Source organism: Microtus oregoni, unplaced genomic scaffold, assembly GCF_018167655.1.
Source record: "Microtus oregoni isolate MIOR12 unplaced genomic scaffold, Mior012 000008F_ref0000371, whole genome shotgun sequence".
Taxonomy (NCBI): Eukaryota; Metazoa; Chordata; class Mammalia; order Rodentia; family Cricetidae; genus Microtus; species Microtus oregoni.
The window spans coordinates 16,818,978-16,840,543 of NW_024543067.1; the positions used below are offsets into that span (position 1 = coordinate 16,818,978).

General features: G+C 43.3%; 1 protein-coding gene across 5 annotated transcripts in view; it reads right to left on the minus strand.

Moving 5' to 3' along the window:
- Nucleotides 1-21,566, minus strand: part of Esrp1 (epithelial splicing regulatory protein 1) — a 55,977-nt gene that overhangs the window by 3,968 nt on the left and 30,443 nt on the right. For 2 of the 5 annotated variants that reach the window (XM_041657542.1, XM_041657541.1), the window contains exons 13-15: nt 18,664-18,832; nt 10,821-10,971; nt 5,470-5,582 (exon numbers count right to left, since the gene is read on the minus strand). In XM_041657542.1, the coding sequence (XP_041513476.1) occupies nt 5,505-5,582; nt 10,821-10,971; nt 18,664-18,832 (398 nt within the window). In that variant the 3' untranslated portion in view covers nt 5,470-5,504. The remainder of the gene's footprint in view (nt 1-5,469; nt 5,583-10,820; nt 10,972-18,663; nt 18,833-21,566) is intronic. The other 3 variants (XM_041657543.1, XM_041657544.1, XM_041657545.1) reach the window with 3 other exon arrangements.

Consider the following 21,566-nt stretch of genomic DNA (forward strand, 5'->3'; position numbering starts at 1 on the left):
AGGAGCATTGCCTGCTCTTCCAAAGGTCCTGAGTTCAATTCCCAGCTACCACATGGCGGCTCACAACCATCTGTAATGAGGTCTGGTACCCTCTTCTGGCTTGCAGGCATACACGCAGACAGAATATTGTATACATAATAAATAAATTAAAAAAAAAGTGGCAACGAAAATATGCTTTGGTGTGTTATGTGTGGGGGAGTCACTACACCCGAGGAGCTGTATTAAAGGTCACAGCACGAGGAAGGGTGAGAACCACTGCTCTAGGCTGTCATGCTACATCCCTTGACTGACTTGACTGACTTTGGCACTAGGGATCAAATCCAGGACCTCACACACCTTAGCTAAGGGCTACTGAGCACACCCGAGTCTGTGGCCGCCTTGAAGATGGGGAAAGTGAAGCAGATGGTGGGCCCAGCGGCAAAGCAAGCCATCCATACCCAGGGATCGTATTTAATCAGCTGCTGATGAACACTCAGGAGGAAAAGCCCAAGTTCTGATCATACAGTCTTTTCTGGTCAGCATGTCCTCTTTTGAGACTTCTTAATTTTACTTAAGTATAGCCGTGTGTGTGTGTGTGTGTGTGTGTGTGTGTGTGTGTGTGTGTTGGGCGGTATGTGTATGTGAATGCAGGTGTCTGAGACCATCTCCTGCAGCAGAAATTATACGTGTTTCTGGGCCCCGTGACATGGGTGGTAGGAGCCAATTCAGCTTGTCAGCAAGAGCAGTATGTGCTCTTCTGTTGTTTTGTTTTCAGACAGGGTTTCTCTGTGCAATCTCTGTGTGTATCAAGACTAGCCAGGAGACAAAGCAACACTGTGTGTCAACGTTCATTTTGCACTGTATTATAGGGAATCTGGAAACATTTGAGGGAATATGGGAAGATGAGTGTGGGCTATAAACACATGCTAGGAAGCTTCGTATGAAGGCTGGGAGCACCTGTGGATTACTGGCACAGGAGGCCTCAGACTCTGAGGGCTGGCTGTAATGGAGAGACCCAGGACAAACTCTTCACACACACACAGGTTTCCCGTATGCTGTTTTATTTACATGGCACACTGAAATATTAGATGGAAAAATGTCGGCACTGTGAGTGCTTCTTCTACATGTAAACGAGAAGCAGACAAAGACAGAAATGGAGATGGCTCCAGCTTCAGACAGCCAGTCTGAAATATGGTCAAGACTAAGTAACATAATTGGTACAAATTTAAAATCAAGTATTAAAAAAAAAAAAAAAATCCCGGGCTGGAGAGATGGCTCAGTGGTTAAGAGCGTTGCCTGCTCTTCCAAAGGTCCTGAGTTCAATTCCCAGCAACCACATGGTGGCTCACAGCCATCTGAAATGAGGTCTGGTGCCCTCTTCTGGCCTTCAGGCATACACGCATAATAAATAATAATTAATAATTAACGCATAATACATAATAAATAAATATTTAAAAAAAAAATCCCAACTGCTAGTTACTTAGCATTTATGTTTAAAATGTGGCTTACAAAGAGGCAATTTAGTGCTCAGCTTAAAACACTAAGCATAGAAAAACTTCTCTTTGAATACAAAAGAATATAGTTAGGAAATCTATCCATTAACATGGTCGCACAATTTCCCACTTCTTTAGCCAACACCAACCTAGTTTTCCTTAAAGAACTCTGCTTCTCCCAATGCTAATACCATGGAGAAGCAATTTTACCACCAGCTAAAAGAGCATGAAAGTCCTAGGAAAGTCCTGCATAATCCAGCATGAGAGAGACTCCAAAGTTGTTGATGGGTATTTCATGACGTGAGTCTGGCTAACACAAGGCCCTGTATCAGTCAAATCCGAGCCTGTCGGTTACCAGTCAATCAAGTCCATCTTCTATTCCCAACTATTATATATTACACTAAGAATCACCTTTATGGGCACCTACAAGTGTATGCCATCCTAAGTTGCTGTGTTTGGGGAAGGGTCAGGATTATTAAGAGGACATTAGATGCTTGGCCTCCTCAGACCTGCTTCTTAGTCTCTGTGATGTCTGTAGCACGTCAGGGCTTAACGATGGAGCTGCAGCATTCCAACAACAGGAAAGGGAATCTCAGTATAAGAAGAAAAAAAATGTTTCCTTTTCTTCTTTAGCAACAATAAAACAAATATCATGACCCAAAGATAACTTGTGAAGTTTTCCATGCAAACACTCACAAACTTGTCTGTCCTTTCTGGCCCGATGCATGTTAAAACACTGTCTTATTTTGTCATCAACTATCATTAAAGTATTGTGTACACAAGAGAATTGTTTTTCCTTTTCCTTTTAGAGACAAGGAAGGCTTCATGCTGCAGACCAGCCTGAGGCTGTCTGGAAGCTCACTGGGATTTGGGTTTAGTTTTGAGACAGGGTTCTTCTTGTGCCATCTAGGCTGGTCTGGAACTCATGGAAATCCTGCCTCAGCCTCTAAAGGACTAGACAGCTATGATCTTGCACCAACACACCTAGCTGACACAGGAACTTTAAAAGATAACTGGATCTCACCAGGTATGAAATACTAGCTTAGGCTAATAGACCCTGTCTCAATAAAACAAAAAAGAAAAAAAAAATCCAAGTCCAAATTTCTGATGAGTTCTGCTTGTTTAAATACGCTAGCGTAAGGGAGACAGGAGCTCATTAAGTGCCCCATGCTGGCCTTGCTCCTTCCAGCTCCTCTTTCCATCTTTCTCTCAAGTGCTGGGATTACAGAGTCATTGCTAAGGACGACCTCTTCTGGCCTCTGTGGTGCACAGACATATATGTAGGCAAAACACCCTACATGTTAGAACATGGTAGAGTGTGTGTGTGTGTGTGTGTGTGTGTGTGTGTGTGTAAAAGGAGTAGAAAACATTCTTCCCAAGTGCAGTTCCCTGTTGTTTGGGGGCTGACAGCACAATGATTATGGGTGGAAGACAACGCAGTTCGAGGAGGTGAAGATCCAAGGAAGCCAGGGAGACCAAGAAGTCAAGGGTCTAGGTCAGCTCCATTCAAGGACTGTAAACAGGGACCTCGCTACAGGGACAGGCAGAGCAGAGTGAGCTTCTAAGTCCCAGGAGCTAACACTCTGGGCAGCACTGGACGACGCAATCCTAGGGACAGTCCTGGGCTAACACTCTGGGCAGCACTGGACGACGCAAACCTAGGGACAGTCCTGGGCTAACACTCTGGGCAGCACTGGACGACGCAAACCTAGGGACAGTCCTGGGCTAACAGTCTGGGCAGCACTGGACGACGCACGCAATCCTAGGGACGGTCCTGGGCTGGAGCCTGGAATGGGAAAGGATTTGTGAGGAAAAACCAAAAAATTCTTCATTACTTCTTAATTTCAACAACTTAGACAATAAGTAAACTACATTTCTATAGCCCTAAGATCAACAGTATCAATATAGAACTTTATAAAGCTTACAGCAGGAGGGGATGGTACAGCTCAGTAGCAAAGACCTCATCGAGTAGATACGCAGCCCAGGGTTCTGTCCCCAGCTCCACAAAAACAGCTTACAATGTTTGCTGACATTCATTAGTCCACCTGATTCCCAGATAACGCTAAGTCAAATATACAACATCGTTTGTGTCTTTTGCACGGAGAAATGCCACCTTGAACACACTAGCATCTCTATGAGCACAGAGCACATCTATAGACAAGCAATATTGATATGGATTGAAATGTAGGTGCAAACACTACCTCTGGAACCTCAGGACGATAGACTAGAACTGCACAGGGGAGGAACAAAAAACAAAAACGGAAAAAATAAAAAAACCTCCAAAACTCAAAACAAAACAAAAAACTTGTCTACTTAGGCAGTGGTGGTGCATGCACTTTGGAGGCAGAATCAGGTGGATCTCTGCGAGTTAAGAGTCCAGGCTGGTCTGCAGAGAGTTCCAGGCCAGCCAAGTCTGCACAGAGAAATACTGTTCAAAAAAAAAACCAAACCAAAAAACCCCACAAAACCAAAACCATGAAACAAAAACAAACAACAACAACCAAACAACAAAAACCTTATCTAGTCAAGAGACATTTCTTCCAGCCAGATGTCTAGCCCCCTCAGGGATCAGGGCACACTCAGTAACTTGTGAAGCGCTTTCACGATCTTTTGGGGACATGAGGAGACAAAATGAAAACGGAAAAGGTACCAGTGAGTTAAAACAATGAGCTTTCACCAGTGGGACCTGGACACGTTCCACGCTAGAGCGCAACAACCCTTGCAAGACCCCAGTGCTAGAAAGTCTCACTGGAAAAGGCAGATCCAATCCTCCTCGCACCCCAAAACTATGTGTGTCTCAGAATGAGGGGCCACACAGAGTCACAATTCTCAAAGATGATGAAATACTGGCAACTTGCACCCCCAGTTTTGGGTCCATCTGCTTTAAGTTCACACCCATGAAAATGACAAGTCTGGAACTCCAACAACTGAATGAAGAACCGAGCCACACCAATCTCCGGACGTGGCCCTGAGACCTCTTGGGCAACCACACATCGAATGCCAGTATCCTTCTGGGAAAAGCTGTGGGTTAATAGGAAGGGTCCTTTCCTTTTTTTTTTGTTTGTTTGTTTGTTTCTGGAGACAGGGTTTCTCTGTGGCTTTGGAGCCTGTCCTGGAACTAGCTCTGTGGACCAAGCTGGTCTCGAACTCACAGAGATCCGCCTGCCTCTGACTCCCGAGTGGCGGGATTAAAGGCGTGTGCCACCACCGCCCGGCTAGGAAGGGTCCTTCTTGACAGCAACCCATTAACTATCAATATTTCGTCTCGCTAGCGTTACATGTAAAGGAGAGAAAAGGCATACAATGAGAGCTTTTTAATAATTTTGGAAAAAAGCCATTTTTGAACATGAGGTCTTATAGTATTGTCCAGGCTGATCTCAAATCCTAGCCTAGGCTTAAGTGAGGTTCCTGGTAGGAAATAGCTATGATACACACACACATGCTGTATATACATACACACACACACACACACACACACGCTATATATAAACCTGGCTGAGCTGTACAGACAAAATGAGGCAACTCTTCTAAAACGGTGAATTTTTCTTTTCTGTAAGGTGCATACATGGGAGTCAGCTCTTCCACTTAGTGGAACTCAGGGGTCAAAATTCGAGTCATCTGGATAAGCAGCAAGTAAGCCATCTAGCTGGCCACCTTCAACTTAAAAAAAATGAAGATGGAAGAAGAAAAAGGAGGAAGTCAGAAAGATGAGGAAGAAGAAAAGCACTCTTACCTTACCCCCCAACTGAGAGAAAGCAGTGTCCACAAGGACACATAATCCAGAGCCACGACCCCCTAGCAGCACACGGCCCGTGCTCCTATCATACTGATACCGTGGTTTTGGATCACAAACTTCATGTTCCAATCTATGTTCCTTCAAGGTCTCCTGAAGGAACCCCCTCCTCACCTCCTTCCTAGAGAAAAACCTCAGATTCTTGGCATTTCTGTTTGGGCCTCTCTGATTTGGCTTACACAATAGGTCCTTAGAGGTCCTTACCTTCTTTTCTGAGGACGATCTAACTGCTCGGGCCCTTAAATACAAACCCATTCTTTGGATAGAGTCCTGGCCTGGTCATTTGTGTGAAGGACAAGTCCATCCTCGGTTGCATACTAAAATGCAAGTTAGAACAGAGAGGTCAAAAGATGGACAGCTTGTCACTATGATGTTACTTTAACTAAATACGTCAACAAAAGAATAACACTTAGATCGCAGGAGATGACACCGTTACAAGCCACATACATGGACACTCAATGCTTCACTCACTACATGTCAAAAATCCCTTCTAGGAGGAAGTTACATTGGATATATGGATTAAAAACTGAAACACGCTAGGCAGTGGTGGTGTACGCCTTTAATCCCAGGACTCAGGAGGCTGAGGCAGGAGGATCTCTGTGTGTTCGAGGTCTACAAGACCTAGTTCCAGGACAGGCTACAAAGCTACAGAGAAACCTGGCCTCAAAAAACAAAAACAAACACCCCCCCCAAAAAAAAAAACCCCGCAACAACAACAAAACACCAGACCACAATCAAGGAAGAGCAAATCTGATCTTTGTGATATATATATATGTATGTATATATATATACACACATATATGGGTATATATGTATATATACGTATATATGTATATATACGTATATATACATATATCCATATATATGGATAGTTTGTTTGCATGTACATCTGTAGATCAGAAGAGGTCACTGGATCTGATGGTTGTGAGCTGCCATGTGGGTGCTGGGAATTGAACTCGGACTCCAGGAAGAACAGCCTGTGAGCCATCTCTGCAGCTCAGAATCTGATTCATTCTCATTCTTTCATATTCTCTCTCTCTCTCTCTCTCTCTCTCCCTTTTTTCCCCCTCAAGACAGAGTTTCTCTGTATAACCATTCTGGCTGCCCTGGAACTCAGCTGCTAAACCAGGCTGACTTCAGACTCACAGGGATCGGCTCACCTCTGCCTCTCAAGTGCTGGGATATAATCTGCTCTCTCAATAGCAAGTTCACACGATAATTTCAGGTACAACAGGCTATCGCCTATTTGAGCTTCGATCACTTTGTCAGGCACTAAACATTAAACTCCCAAATCCAGTGAATTTTAAATAGTTTTAAATTTGAAATAAACTACTGAAATAAATTCTCAATTGAATACTAAATAAAAATTTTTAATGAGTCATCGAAAGACCCAAAGTCAGAATGTTGAAAAGGAAGCTAGATTTATTTAAAACTCAAAGCCCGCCGGGCGATGGTGGCGCACGCCTTTAATCCCAGCACTCGGGAGGCAGAGGCAGGTGGATCTCTGTGAGTTCGAGACCAGCCTGGTCTACAGAGCTAGTTCCAGGACCGGATCCAAAGCCACAGAGAAACCGTGTCTCAAAAAAGCAAAAAAAACCCCAAAAACAAAAACAAAAAAAAAAAAAAAAAAAAAAAACCAAAAACAAAAAAACAAAAAAGAAACTCAAGGCCCTTGAGAGCAACGGCTAAGGAAAACAGCAACGAGAGTCCCTAGGAGATGAGCAATCCACCATCCAAGACGCCAGTGCCCTCAATTCCCTAACCGATCAGCCCTCTAACAACTGTCAGACGCTGTCAAAGCATCTGACCCTCAGAATTCTGCTCCCTCTCGCCTTCCGCAGCACCTTCTTCCCTCTCCATACTGCAGCCTAGATCCAAACTACATATAACCTTTCTTTTTGTTTGTTTATTTTTCGAGACAGGGTTTCTCTGTGTAGCTTTGGAGCTTGTCCTGTAGACCAGGCTGGCCTTCCACCTGCTTTTACCTCCTGAGTGCTAGGATTAAAGGTGTGCACCACCATACCCAAAGATAATGTATTTCTAAAATGACATTTGACACCAAGTTTTATATTCATTTAAAAGATAAAATTGGACACCAATGGCAAACCTCATTTATTCAACCAATTATTTCCTGGATATTTGCTTACTATGTAAGCATATAAAATTAATCAGTAATCATAATCCTATAAAGTTCATCAGAAAGAACAAGAAATAAAATTAAAATATGTCCTTAAGATTCACAACAGTAAGCAGCACAGGGATGCATTCCTATAGTCTCAGCATTTGAAGACAGAGACAGGTGATCTTTGTAAATTCCAGGCCAACCTGGTCAAAAGAGTGAGTTCCAGGCCAGCCAGGGATACATACTTACATCCTGACAGAACAGAGAAAAAGGAAGGGGGTAGAGAAGAAGGGAGGATGATTCTAAACAAGAGCAAATAAAAAATGTCCAACAGCAATCAAGCACACCGCAGGCAAAGATAAACAGTCTCTACTCAAGGGAACAGTTCTGAAGAGGCCATCAACAGATATTACCACCTATGACAGAGACAAGGCACTCGGGACCCCACAGGAACCAACGGTTACCTGAAGAGACAATAGCAGAGAAGGTGGCGTGGACTATTGAAACGATAGCAGGAAATCTAAGTTTTATGTAGGGATGAGAAGAAACTGTGTTAGGTCTAGAGTTGAATTCGTGTCTCATAACTTGAATTACTGAAGGGAGGAGACACTAGAACTATAGGTTGGGATGATTGAGTCCAAAGCCACCCCAATTTGATGATCCAGTTTATAGATTCTAAGTCTTTAGCAGGTGTGCTGTGCATGCCTTTAAGCTCAGCACTAGGGAAGCAGAGCCCAGAGGATCACGGTAAGTTAAAGGCTAGCCTGATCTACATAGTGCTCCAGAGGCCAGCCAAACTACAGGAGAGAGTCTCTCAAACTAACTTAATAAATAAGAAAATAGGGGGCTGGAGAGATGGCTCAGTGGATAAGAGCAGTGTCTGCTCTTCCAGAGGTCCTGAGTTCAATTACCGGCAACCACATGGTGGCTCACAGCCATCTGTAATGAGGTCTAGTGCCCTCTTCTGGCCTGCAGACGTACACACAGACAGAATATTGTATGCATAATAAATAAATATTTTTAAAAATAAAAAAATAAATAAGAAAATAAAAATAAGCTCCAAACACTTCCAAAGAGCAAAATATCTAGAAGAAATAAACGTACCATCACAGTGCTTCTGATTACAGCAGATAATTCTAACTCTGATGACTCTAGGAGCTACTCAACACGAGTTATTTCTGAACCATGCCAGATTTTTAAAGGTTTAAATCTTTCTCACTTTTTATTTTGCACATGTAGGTGCATGCACACAGGCATGCTTAGGTGGAGTCAGAGGATAACTCTTGGGGTTGGTTCTCCAGCTGGAGGGCTGAGAAACTCAGGCTTGACGACAGGCACCATTGCCCTCTGAGCCATCCTGTCTGTCTGTGTCAGAACTTTCATCACAAATCTAGAAGTGATCCTAATTATGTGTTTGGGTGAAATCAGTATCTATAATTACCAACCAGCTATGGTACTTTTTACATAAGATTAATTTTACTTAATTTCATTATTATTGTATGTGTAGGGCTGATTAATTTTACTCAGTATGAAAGTAAATAAAATTGGTTCAAACCAAGCTAAACCATTAAGCCCAACTGGCCATTAAACTTGAAAATTCTTCAGAATCTCTACAAAGGAAAAATACAAAAGTCAAAGTATTTTCTTCATAAGACTGAGTAACCTTTTCAGTTCACTTCTAGTAAAAACTGTTTAATTTGCCGATTGGTGGTGGTGCACACCTTTAATCCCAGCACACAGGAGGCAGAGGCAGGCGGCTCTGAGTTCCAGATCAGCCCAGTCTACAGAAAGAGTTCCAGGACAGGCAGAGCTACACAATGAAACTGCCTCAAAAAGTCAAAACAAAAAAGCAGAACCACAGAACAGTTGTATAATTTAATCAGAGGAGGAGGAGGAATGTAAGGTCCTTCAGAGACTGAATAATCATTTGGAGAGAGATACTGACTGATCCATCGAAACCCTGAGTTCTTGCGGAAGAAAAGAGGACAGTATCTGCTCAGACCAGGAAGACTTCAAGTTACTGGTTTGTACACTTTGCAGAAGTCTCTTTGATTTTAATCAAGTGACTTCAAGAAGGATCGGGGTTTGCTGAGATGAACTGGGAAGAACAGATTTTATCCATTGTTACAAACCTGTTGCCAAGAAAGCTTGTTCTTAAAGTCAGAGACAGTGATGGGTGCAGGCACAGGCAGGATGGAGAGCAAAGCCAGCAGCAGCAGCAAAACCAGGTCACTTCGTGGAGGCCATGTGCCCCCTTCAGGTCAAGGCCTGAACAAGTCTGTTAGTTGGGGGTATCTGTTTTCTTTTTCCAACGTTATACAGAGATTTTCCCCAGAGCCATTAGAAGAGGCTTCCTGGTTTTGAAATACTCAACTTGAAACTCCATGTTTAAATGTCCATTTATTGTTTACAGTACAATAGAGACTGGACAAGCAGTCCACCACTACGCTGCATATTCCTACAACCTCTTTTATTTACCTAAACGTTTTCAGATGACATTTACTTATTCTGTGTGTGTCTGGGAAGGTGCACATGCTGTGAAGTCAGAAAACAACTTCCACGAGTCAGGTCACAAGGTTTGGTTGGTAAGTACCTTCTTAAAAAAATAAAATACATTAAAATTAAGGTGGTGTGGTGGTGTATGTCTTTAATCCCAGCACTTGGAAGGCAGAGATAGGCGAGTCTTTTTGAGTTCAAACCTGCTCTACAGAGTGAGTTCCAAGATAACCAGGGCTGCATAGTGAGACTCTATCTCAAAACAAAACAAAACAAAATTTTATTTTATGTATATGAGTCATTTGCCTGTGCACCCCTGATGCCCTCCTGAGGCCAAAAGAAGGCACTGAATCTCTGGAGCTGGAGGGACTGATGATGAGAGCCAGCCACGTGGGTTCTGAGAACGGCCAGTGCCCTCCACAAGAGCAGGAAGCCCTAGCGGCTGGCAAGCCACCTCTCAAGCCCCACGGTTTTATTTATCTACTTACTTTCTTTATGAGACAGTGTCCCACTTTGTGGTGCTGGCTGGAATGGAACTCAGATCTGCCTGCCTTTTTGTACGATTAAAGGCACGCACAACTTTTTTTAAGTCAAGGAATTAAAAGACAATTCCAAGGAAATGCCCCCTTAGCAAGCCTGCTGCTTATGCACACACCTGCAATCACTGTGCCCTCACGATCTTCCCCATGGCACACAGGATTACAGGGAAAGAGAATTATGGGGCAAGAATTATGACAGCAGAGGAAAGTCCTAATTCTGTCAAGAGGATGAGCCTGGAGCTAGGCCCTCAACAGAGACTCGATCTCACGCGTCGACAAGAAAACCCACGAACACAGGCACACGTTGCAGAGAACCAGTTTCGTTCCTAGCTGCATTTTCTCAGCAAACCAATTTTAATATAAGGGCACTGAGGATTGTTCTTCCTCAAGCTACTGACCTGGTAACCTTGGAAGAAGTTAAGAATTTCCTTAACTCCAGTATTGTAGGCCAGGCCCTGAACTCTGACCACCGTGCCGGGCTGGGGCGGGACACTGCTAAGATTGGCAGCTGTAGGGAAGTAGCCAAGACTATTAGGCGAACCTGGGGGGCTAAAGGGAGAGAAAGCACAGTGAACCGACAGGAACACACAACGCTGCGTATTTACTCTAGAACATATTACTTAAGAAGCTGACGTTTTGAAGGTGATGTTCTTATCCTTCGATGAGGTACCTTTCCTGAGAGAGGTAGGAATGCCAGAGGTTCTGCCTCACGTTGCGACAGCAGCCAGTGGAGAGGAAGTGGGGTTAATGCAGGATTAGATGCAGAAATTTCCCCCATCTCTCAGGTTCTCAAAGGGAGAAGAAGAAGAACTAAGCCGTCTCAGTCACTCAACCACCTCCAAAGCCCAGGTCCCCGATGGTTAATGAGCTGGTATTAGGCATGAAGAAGAGGCATGGCTATGAGGGACTAAGGGAAGCAGAGCCAGAGACCGACAGTCTACAGTGTTGTCCCAAGAGCCAACAGCTCCACCCACGTGCACAAGGAAAGCAGAGCGGATCATACCCGGGCAATTTCTGCCAACACACCTCTTTAAAAACAGAAAAGGGAGAGGGTGAGAAGGACACAGAAGAATGTGAACTGATCACCATTGAAACACATGAGACCCCCAGGCATTTTCTGTAGCAATCTCCTCCATGAAGTACAGGGATAGTCAGTGCCTACCTTACGTGGTACCTCTAGCAACCATTGTATTAGTCTCATTAATTAACTCATCAATCAGCTTTATGAGATTCCCCCCAATCCATTCTCTACAATTGGAGGTCAGATAATTATAGTTTGAAATATGAGCAGGAACGTTTTTTAACCCAGTCATAAACTTAAGAAGCAATGCTGATTCCAACTTCAGATTATGAACTTCCAGCCACTTCCTCTAGAGGTAATTAATTGTACGTTTCAGAGATGCCACCTTACATGATAGTAACAAACAAGTTACCAGATGAGCCTCCAGCCATAGATGACAGGAATTAGCCCAGAAACCTTTCCTCTGCTGTTACACGGGGACGATCAACACCTTCAGTTCCCAGACCGTGATTTAACATTCAATCACTCCCAAGATTCCGTGACATTCTCTTCCTCTTGTTATCTTATCACTTATTAAATATTAGAAGCCTGGAAACAGCACTGGGCATCCATCCCCAAACCTTTACGTCTCTAAATCAGTAGATGTCAACTATGTGACAAATTTGGATAGCCCTGGGAGACCTTCACACTTCTGATAAGAACCCTGCCTACCCACCCCTCCAAATTACAAATTAAAGACTCGAGAAAAGGGCTGGAGAGATGGCTCAGCGGTTAAGAGCACTGGCTGCTCTTCCAAAAGGTCCTGAGTTCAATTCCCAGCAACCATATGGTGGCTCACAACCATCTGTAATGAGATTTGGCGCCTTCTTCTGGCGTGCGGGCATACATGGAGGCAGAATGTTGTATACATAATAAATAAATCTTTAAAAAAAAAAAAACTCGAGAAAAGTCAAATGTCCCATGACTGTACCAATATTTTAAAACAAACCGAGACTTTAATAAAAAACAAGATTGAAATCTTTGCAAACACTAGAAATGGGGCGTATGCCTAACTGAATCTAACGCTCTGACCACCCTTCCAGCCAACACCTCCGTGTTTTTACAAAGGTGAGAGAGACCTTAAAGTCAAATAATTTCTTACTAGGGCTGGAGAGATGGTTCAGAGGTTAAGAGCATTGCTTGCTCTTCCAAAGGTCCTGAGTTCAAAACCACATGGTAGCTCACAGCCATCTATAATGAGGTCTGGTGCCCTCTTCTGGCCTGCAGGCATACATGCAGACAGATTATTGTATACATAATAAATATTTATAAAAAAAATGATAATTTCTTACTGAAAACATCAGCACCGTGTCAAACTAGAAAACCACACTGGTCTCTCAAGTTCAATATTTTCTACATATTTAACCAGTATTCAGTGAGTGTATTTGTTTATATCAAATATCTGCTATGCTGAGTGTAATATACAAAGACCTCTCCATATACGTCAATACAGCCTGGACTCCTGTATAAAGGATATGAAAGTCTTGTCATGTCCCCAGCACACTTATTTTCATACACTATCCTATCACATTTTATTGCTTTTGCCTGAAGGATCTTCTAAAAATCCAGATGGGGTCTCTGTTATCTTCAAAATCTATTCAAGATAGAAGCAGATAATGGGCCAGGGAGACAGCTTAGTGGGTAAAGGATTGCTGTCGAGTCTGATCCCTGGGACCCACGTGGCGGAGAGAGACAGGGCACACGTACACACATTCAAACACAAAATGAATATAGGTAGGAATTAAATACAGCAGGGCTTCTTAAACAAACAAGTAGTCCCCGTAAGGGTTGATGGCTCACTGGATAAATGACTTGAGTTCGGCCCCTGAAACCCACACCGAAGTGCAAAGGTTGATTGCACAAAGCTATCCTGATTTCCACACCTGCGCTATGGCATGTGCAACCCTTGCCTGCACACACACACCCGCGCATGTACAATGCATCGTGTCTTTTAAGAAGCGATGATTTGAAATTTAACATTATAATGGATAATAAATCCGCTCTCAAGATGGCAATCATTCCAATAAACTTATCCCAACTTCAAGTTCATCTAATTTTTCTTTCAGTTTTTCGAGACAGAGTTTCTCTGCAAAGCACTGGAAGTTTTGTCCTTTTCCTAGAGACCTTATATATAGACACCATCCTATTATAGTTTTTTTTTTTTTCTGAGACAGGGTTTCTCTGTAGCTTTGGAGCCTGTCCTGGAATTAACTCTTGTAGACCAGGCTGGCCTCGAAATCACAGAGATCCGCCTGCCTCTGCCTCCCGAGTGCTGGGATTAAAGGCGTGCGCCACCACCACCCGGCGCTATTATAGTTTATTGCTTTTGCCCAAATAGCTTCTATAAATTTGGAACTCACAAAGCAGACAAGGCTGGCCTTGAACTCATAGAGATCCTCCTACTTCTGCCTCCTGAGTGCTCGATTAAAGGTGTGCACACCAGTCGGCATCTAGTTTCAATTTTCATAACTGTAATTACCGATTATATTCTAGAAGCCATAAGGAAACTCAAGGAACCTGTCTATCTCCTTGAGAGGGAAGAATTTTCTATCAACCTAAAATCTAAATTCCAAAATTTTAAAAGGATTATTCAAATAATCAGCAAAGCCGGGCGGTGGTGGTGCATGCCTTTAATCCCAGCACTCGGGAGGCAGAGGCAGGCGGATCTCTGTGAGTTCGAGACCAGCCTGGTCTACAGAGCTAGTTCCAGGACAGGCTCCAAAGCTACAGAGAAACCCTGTCTCGAAAAAACAAAAAACAAAAACAAAAGAAAAAAGAACACTTTTCAATAAAATTGACAGTCAAACATGTACTTATCATATAGAAAACTAAAAGAGAGTTAGTAAAAAAAAACCTAATGGACTAATAAGTCGGGTCATTAAAAAGAACACAAATTTCAATTGCTTTTCTATATATAAAAAAGAACACCACCACAATAAAAAAACAATTCTATTTACAGGAACATCAAAAGGAACATTCTCAGGCAGAGCTCACAAAAGCACAGGAGTTGAACACCATGATCTATAAAGCTTATGCTCGGGGCCTGTAATCCTAGCACTTGGGAGCTGCAGGCAGGAGCACAAAGTCATCCTTAGCTGCACAACAAGCTGCAGGCCAGCCTGGGCTAGGGGAGATGTTACTTCAAGGACCTACAAACAGTTTGATACACAGAAACTTGAACGTTGATAAGGCTCTCCACTCCCTGAGTCAGGGAGATGTTTCAGAAGGTAAAAGCATCCGCTGTACCTGTACAGTTCCTGGAACACACATAAAAACCTGGATGCGGTGATGCAGACCTGTGACCCCAGCACTCACAGGTGAGATGAGAAGTAGAGATAGAAAAATTGGCTCAAAGCACTGTGCTAGTTAGCCTGAGGTCCACTGTCCAGAGGCAGGGACAAGGAGACCCTGCTTCAACAAGTGGAAGGTGAACTAACTCCCAAAGGCTTTAACCTCCCAACCTTAATATGACAGGAGCATGGGTACACCCACATGGAATCTTTAAAGATAAGAAGGCTCCATCACCAACTTTGAAAGCATCAGGAAAATTAAAAATGCCTAAAAAGCTTGCCCAGTATAGCCCATATCTTTTTAGTTAAGATCAAGTAAATAGCTGAGGCTCACTCCAAATTTGTAATCCTCCTGCCGCAACCTTCTAAGTGTTAGGATCATAGACGTTATAAGTTTCAATGTTGCTCAGTGGCAGAGAGGAAGTTTAACTTAGATTGTCTTTAACCTCAACATGTGCTCTGTACACACATACAAATTTATTTTTTTCTTTTTGGTTTTTTGAAATAGGGTTTCTCTGTGTAGCCCTGGCTGACCTCAAACTCGTAGAGATCCACCTGCCTCTGCCTCCCAAGTGCTGGGATTAAGAGCACATGCCACCATGTCCAGCCACATACAAATTTATCATACAGTAAAACAAAGAAATAAAAACTAATAAACAAAATTCAGTTTGTTAAGCGGTTATGAAACAACACAACTTAGATCCCCACCCAAAATCCTACAAAAAATTAACTCCAATTGATGTACCTGGCAAACGCTCAATCCCAAGAACCCAAGTAAATGAGTACAAGCTCATTTCTGGCCGACATACACACAAGCCTATACTCCCACACCACACACAGACCCACAGGTAAGGGTCAAAAAAATAAAAAGAGCAAACTCAAATTGAGTCATTTATCTAAATAGGAAAGCTAAAAATATAAAAATGCAAGGAAATTGTAGCAAGCTTTTGAACCTTATGTTTAGATTTGATGTCAAAAGCGGAGTCAGAAAGGTAGAAATAGATGAACACACACACCCATCCACCCCTGTATGTATCTCAAAACAAATCACACCCTTTGGGCTGAGGAGGTACCACTATCAAGATGCTTGCCACCACCAAGAGGATGGAGTTCAATCACCAACACCCACAGGATAGAAAAATCTAAAGCACACAACTTCAATTCAGAAATTCCATGCCTGAATCCTCCTACAGAAGTTAAATATTAAAGATGAACTTTGAAACACAGAGAAAAATAAAAGCTCAAATGTTTAAAATTAAATTGTTATATTATGCTGTGTGCGTGCGTGAGGGTATGGAGTTATCTCCACAAGACAGAGTTTCTCTGTGTAGTCCTGGAATTCACTAAGTAGACCAGATTGGCCTTGAAATTAGAGATCTGCCTACCTCAACCTCCAAAGTGCACTACCACGCCTGTTATCTGGATAGTTTTTAAAAAAGAAGCAGGTACATATTTAGAAATACAGACGTGTGGGGACTGGAGAGCTGGCTCAGAAATGAAGAGCACTGGCTGCTCTGCCAAAGTTCAGTTCCTAACAACCACATGGAGGCTCACAACCATCTTATAATGAGATTTGATGCCCTTTTCTAGTGTGTAGGCAATGCAGGCAGAACACTGTATATATAATAAATAAACCTAAAAAAAAGGAGAAATATACACGTGTATGTTTTTAAACTAATAATGACACTTCTGGGCTAGGCAGCATTCATGAAGAAAGTCTTTTACTCATTATACATTTATACTTTTCGACTTACTAATTAGCATAACCAAACCTTTTAAAACTACTAGCTAAAAAAGTATTCATCCAAAAGCAGGGTCCCAAACTTACAGAATTGATTAAGTCATGAATGTTAGTTTTTCTACCTTTGGCATTTCATTCAACACTCACAGATTCATTTCTAAGAGATTCCTTCTCACAACAAGGCCCAGGCAGTGAGTCCCTAATAGAGGTGACTTTGGACACATACTGCACACAGAACCACATCAGTGCTCGTCATCTTTCAGTCCCGAAACTTTGAAGACATAAAGAGGCAGAAAAAGAGTGTCTTGATACCAGACCCCAACGACGACAAGCATTTACACAGGATCTACAGGCCAGCCACCTCAGCACCCCTGTACACAGAGATAAGCATTTATACAGAGTCTACAGGCCAGATCTCAGCACCCCTGAACACGGAGATAAGCATTTATACAGGGTCTACAGGCCAGCAGATCTGAGCTCTCATGTACACGGAGACAGTGGTACTGCCCTTTGCACACTAGGTGAGCACTTCCACGAACACCCCAGCCTAACCCTTTCTGAGCCATTCTCAGCCTTTAAAGGACAGTTTCCAAGGAACCGTCATGGCTTTATTCCTGTTCTTCCTCCCAGCAGATTTTCAGTAGCAGATGCGCCCAAGACTTAAGTTCAGCAAGTGTGACTAACTGGTGCTGCTGGGAGACCTTAACTGACATTCTGGTTCCCTGATGGAGACTCCACCGTGAAGGGGATACAGCAACAGGACAGTAGGGAGAGCACAAGCTACCTTCAGGCCATTATCAAAAGCACCGTGTACAGATTGGTAAATACCCTCAAAGTACCAGTCTGAAGATCTTCGGCTAAACATAAACCCTGCTATCAACGTCTTGTTCTTGTCAAACACCTACTGCTTGACAAAACTGAAGTGTGACAAAAATAAAGAAAGCTTACTATTGGATTAACAAAGGTACTGAAAAGTTTTTAAAACTGAGGATTAGGCTGGGCAGTGGTGACACAGGCCTTTCTTTATTCCCAGTACTCAGGAGGCAGAAGCAGGTGGATCCCTGAGAGTTCAAGACCAGCCTGGACTACAGAGCAAGTTCCAGGACAGCCAGAACTACACAGAGACACTACCCTGTCTTGAAACACCAAGAACCAAACACCAAAAAACAAAACAAAAAAACGCTTGACGAATAGAATTATTCCTTATATATCCAAATTAGAATCATAGGCACAGATATAAAATGGATTCCAAAAATCTTCACCAATTACATCGTTTTATAAGATGCAAGACAGCCAACTTTTGTCCCATCCCTGGGACCACACAGTCTCCAAGTTGTTCTAACTTTCTCATGTGCACCCTGGCATGTGTGTGTGCGAGCATAATTTTAAAGAGATATAGATTTGGTATGGTAGCACACACCTGTACACCCAGCAGTTTGGGAGGCAGAAGCAGGAGAATTACTGCCAATTTGAGGCCAGTATAGATAGTACAGAGTACGAAGTAAGACCCTGTCCTTAAAAACATAAAGGGAGGAATAGAAGGAAGGAAACAAGCTAACGAATAAAAAGTACTGACATTAAGATAGAGCTCCCGACTCCCCAAGACTACACTTTCCATTACACAGTCCCACCTTCCAGGAACTGCCTCCAACTGAAAAGCAGCAGACATAAAACATGCAAACCCTAGGAAGACACTGATCAATTTCATTCTGGGTTTGTTTACAGTATGCATTTAAGGAGCAACAAATACAAGCATTGGGATATTTAGAGCAACTATATTTATTATGGGCTAACATTCAAACCTAAAAAAAATACAATCGCTCCTGTTGAGTTATTCTGTTTCGTGATTCATTTCCATGTTGTTAGCACCTGATCCTAAGGACAAAGCTACTATCCACGTGCAGTTCAAACAACAGGAGACAGAGCGGTGAGAGCTGAACTCATGGGCAACCTAAAGACCGTGCTAGTCACATACTGCAAATAAACTTCAGTCGGTCTTAAAACACCCATTGGTCAGAGATGTGACCAGAAGCTGTGGCCGGCCACGCTAACCTTCAGTAAGGGAGACAATATTCTTTTGTGAGCTCACACACTGGTTGTCAAAGGAGTCTTTGTCTCTGCCCCTGCTGTCACTTCCTGTGGAGCCTTACCTGGGGTAGTAGGCTGTGTAGTTCATGAAGAGCTGAGTACCTGCTGGGTAGTATGCGGTGGAGGGCTGCAGTGCCCGGGGACTGAAGAGCAGAGAAGGCTGATAAATGGCAGCTTCGGTAGGGATCACGGCTGCAGGAGCAGGGAACGTGTAGGAAGGAGGAGACAGGCCTAAACAGAGAGGAGAGAGAAGCTCTGAGTCACACTGGTAACAGCTGCCACCGATGTCAGCATTCGGGTTGTGGTCACTCTTCCACCTCCGTATCTGTGAAGATCACTCGTGTGTGTGTGTGTGTGTGTGTGTGTGTGTGTGTGTACCTGTGTGAGTCAGTATATAATACATGCATGCAGGAACCTTTGGAAGCCGGAAGAGGGTGTTAGATCCCCTAGCACTGGAGTTAGAGGCAGCTGTGAGCTGCCATGTGGGTACTGGGAACTGAAACCAGGTCCTCTGCGAGAACAGTGATGCTCATAACGCTGACCCATCACCCTGGCCTCAGCTACACATTTTAAAAGAAAAACCACCCCAGCCTGGTCTACAGAGCTAGTTCCAGGACAGGCTCCAAAGCCACAGAGAAACCCTGTCTCGAAAAACCAAAAAAAAAAAAAAAAAAAAAAAAAAAGAAAAACCACCACAGTTCTTTATATCCCAAGCAACTTCCATTTAATTTTGTGGATGTTTTTGCCCTTTAGTATGACATGAACCAAAGAGATTAGGATAAAAGGATGTACCATATATTACAATAAAGCTGTTCCACAGGGGATAAGATAAACTGTATATTATCTTCACCTAAAGGCAATCCAAAAATTAGGCTTTGAAGTTAATCTACACCTTCAGACCTATTAAAAAAAGTCCAACTAGGAAACAGTCCAGAGGAAAGAGCTGGGCTTGGTGGTGCGCTCAGGAAGCAGAGGCTAGGGTTATCATCATGACGTCAGGAAGCAGAGGCTAGGGTTATCGTCATGACGTCAGGAAGCAGAGGCTAGGGTTATCGTCATGACATCACGGCCAGTCTAGTTTATGTATCAAGTTTCAAGCCAGCCACCAGGCTACAGCATGAGACCCTGTGTCCAAAAACTAAACCAAACCATACCCCACATATACAAAAGGGGGTCAAGTTTTTAACAAATTCAATCTAGGGCTGAGAGTGTAGTTAAGTGGTGGGGTAGGGGCTCAGCCTGGATTAGGCCCTGGGTTCAATCCCTAAGCAGAATGGGAGGAGGGAGAGGGAATTCCTCTATCTTCTAGTTACCCTGCACTTTCCGTGATCTCAGACTCCCTTACATTGGAGCTGCTGGTAGTCATGAGCTTTCCCAAGTAGCATGAATACACTAGGTAGACCGTAAGCACTGGATGGAAGATGGATAGCTAAGCTGACAGAATCTGGGGTCAGCAGACTGAGATCCATTAGATTCTGTGACTGGCACAGCCCCAAGGGGTAACTTCACAGGAAAATCTCCAAGATGAATTTTGGCTTTCCTCGTTCTTAAGAGTTTCTCCTTCATTATGAAGAATATGGTGAGCAGTTATGATCATGGACTTCTGGTTCAACATCTAAGTAAGTACGTATCTATATACTTATCTATTACAGTACCAGGGGCCCAGCCCAGCTCTGAGCACGTTAGGTAATTACATCGGCAGCCCTTGAAGTTTTGAGATAGTCTCATTATATGGCCCAGGCTGACCTCAAACTCATAACCCTTTTGCCTCAGCCTCCCCAGTGGTGGGACCCACATGTGTACAACCACACCTGGCAGTAAGCAGAAACTCCGCTCAGGTGAGACACGTCAGGCCTGTGGCATCCTCAGTGACACGGAGTATGTGAAGGGTCTGGGTTCAGTCCTCAGCACCACACACACAAACCCCAAGATCTGAAGCACCACAGAACACTGTGTAGCCTGTGCTCCTAACTGGTTTGCAAAATCATCAAGAAACTCATGATGTAAATGCTACGTGCTATGAAGACACAAGCAGAGGGTGAGCCTGCAGCTTGGCGGGAGTGTCCTTGTCCAGCACGAGCAGACCCTCGATCTCATCTCCAGCAACACAAAAGAAAAAAACATATATTCGGTTTCAAAACAAAAGTAAAATAAAAATTGACAAGTGATGAGAAGACCTGGGCATTCCTCAAGTGGCAGAAAGGCTAGTTCTTACTTTCCTAAGAGTAAAATCAGGTGCATCTATGCACAGGATATAAAATAAAGTTGACTGGGCTGGAGAGATGCCTCAGCGGTTAAGAGCATTGCCTGCTCCTCCAAAGGTCCTGAGTTCAATTCCCAGCAACCACATGGTGGCTCACAACCATCTGTGGGGAGGTCTGGTGCCCTCTTCTGGCCTTCAGGCATGCACACAGACAGAACATTGTATAATAATAAATAAATATAAAATAAAGTTGACTGTGAAATTACATTGATTTTTTTTTGGGGGGGGGAGGGGTAATTCTGAGCTTGGCTGCTCTGGAACTAGATATGCAGACAAGGCTGGTCTTGAGTGCTTGCCTCCCTGCTGGCATCAAAGGTGTGCACCATCAGGTCCAGCTGACTTCTAGTGAATCAAGGTGCTGCAGCATGGTATGAAAACACTACCAGCATTTTCTTTTGCCAAATTCATCAAGAAAGTCTTCAATGGGAAATATCAGCCCCATCAATATTTAAATAAGTCTTTGAGATTAGAATTAAAAAACAGGCAATTTCGGTAAGTCTTGTGGCTGTGGTATAGTTAGGCAGTCACCTAAAGGCAGCAGCCCAGAGGGGCAGAATCTAACCACAAGTTCACCCAACTTCTGACCTTTAAAGAAATCAACTCTTCCGCTACAAAGAAACACGACCAAATTTTAGGAAAAAATCTTGTCTTCATTTTCAAAAAGCATTGAAAGTAACCAAAGAAACATATTCTTTTTGGTTG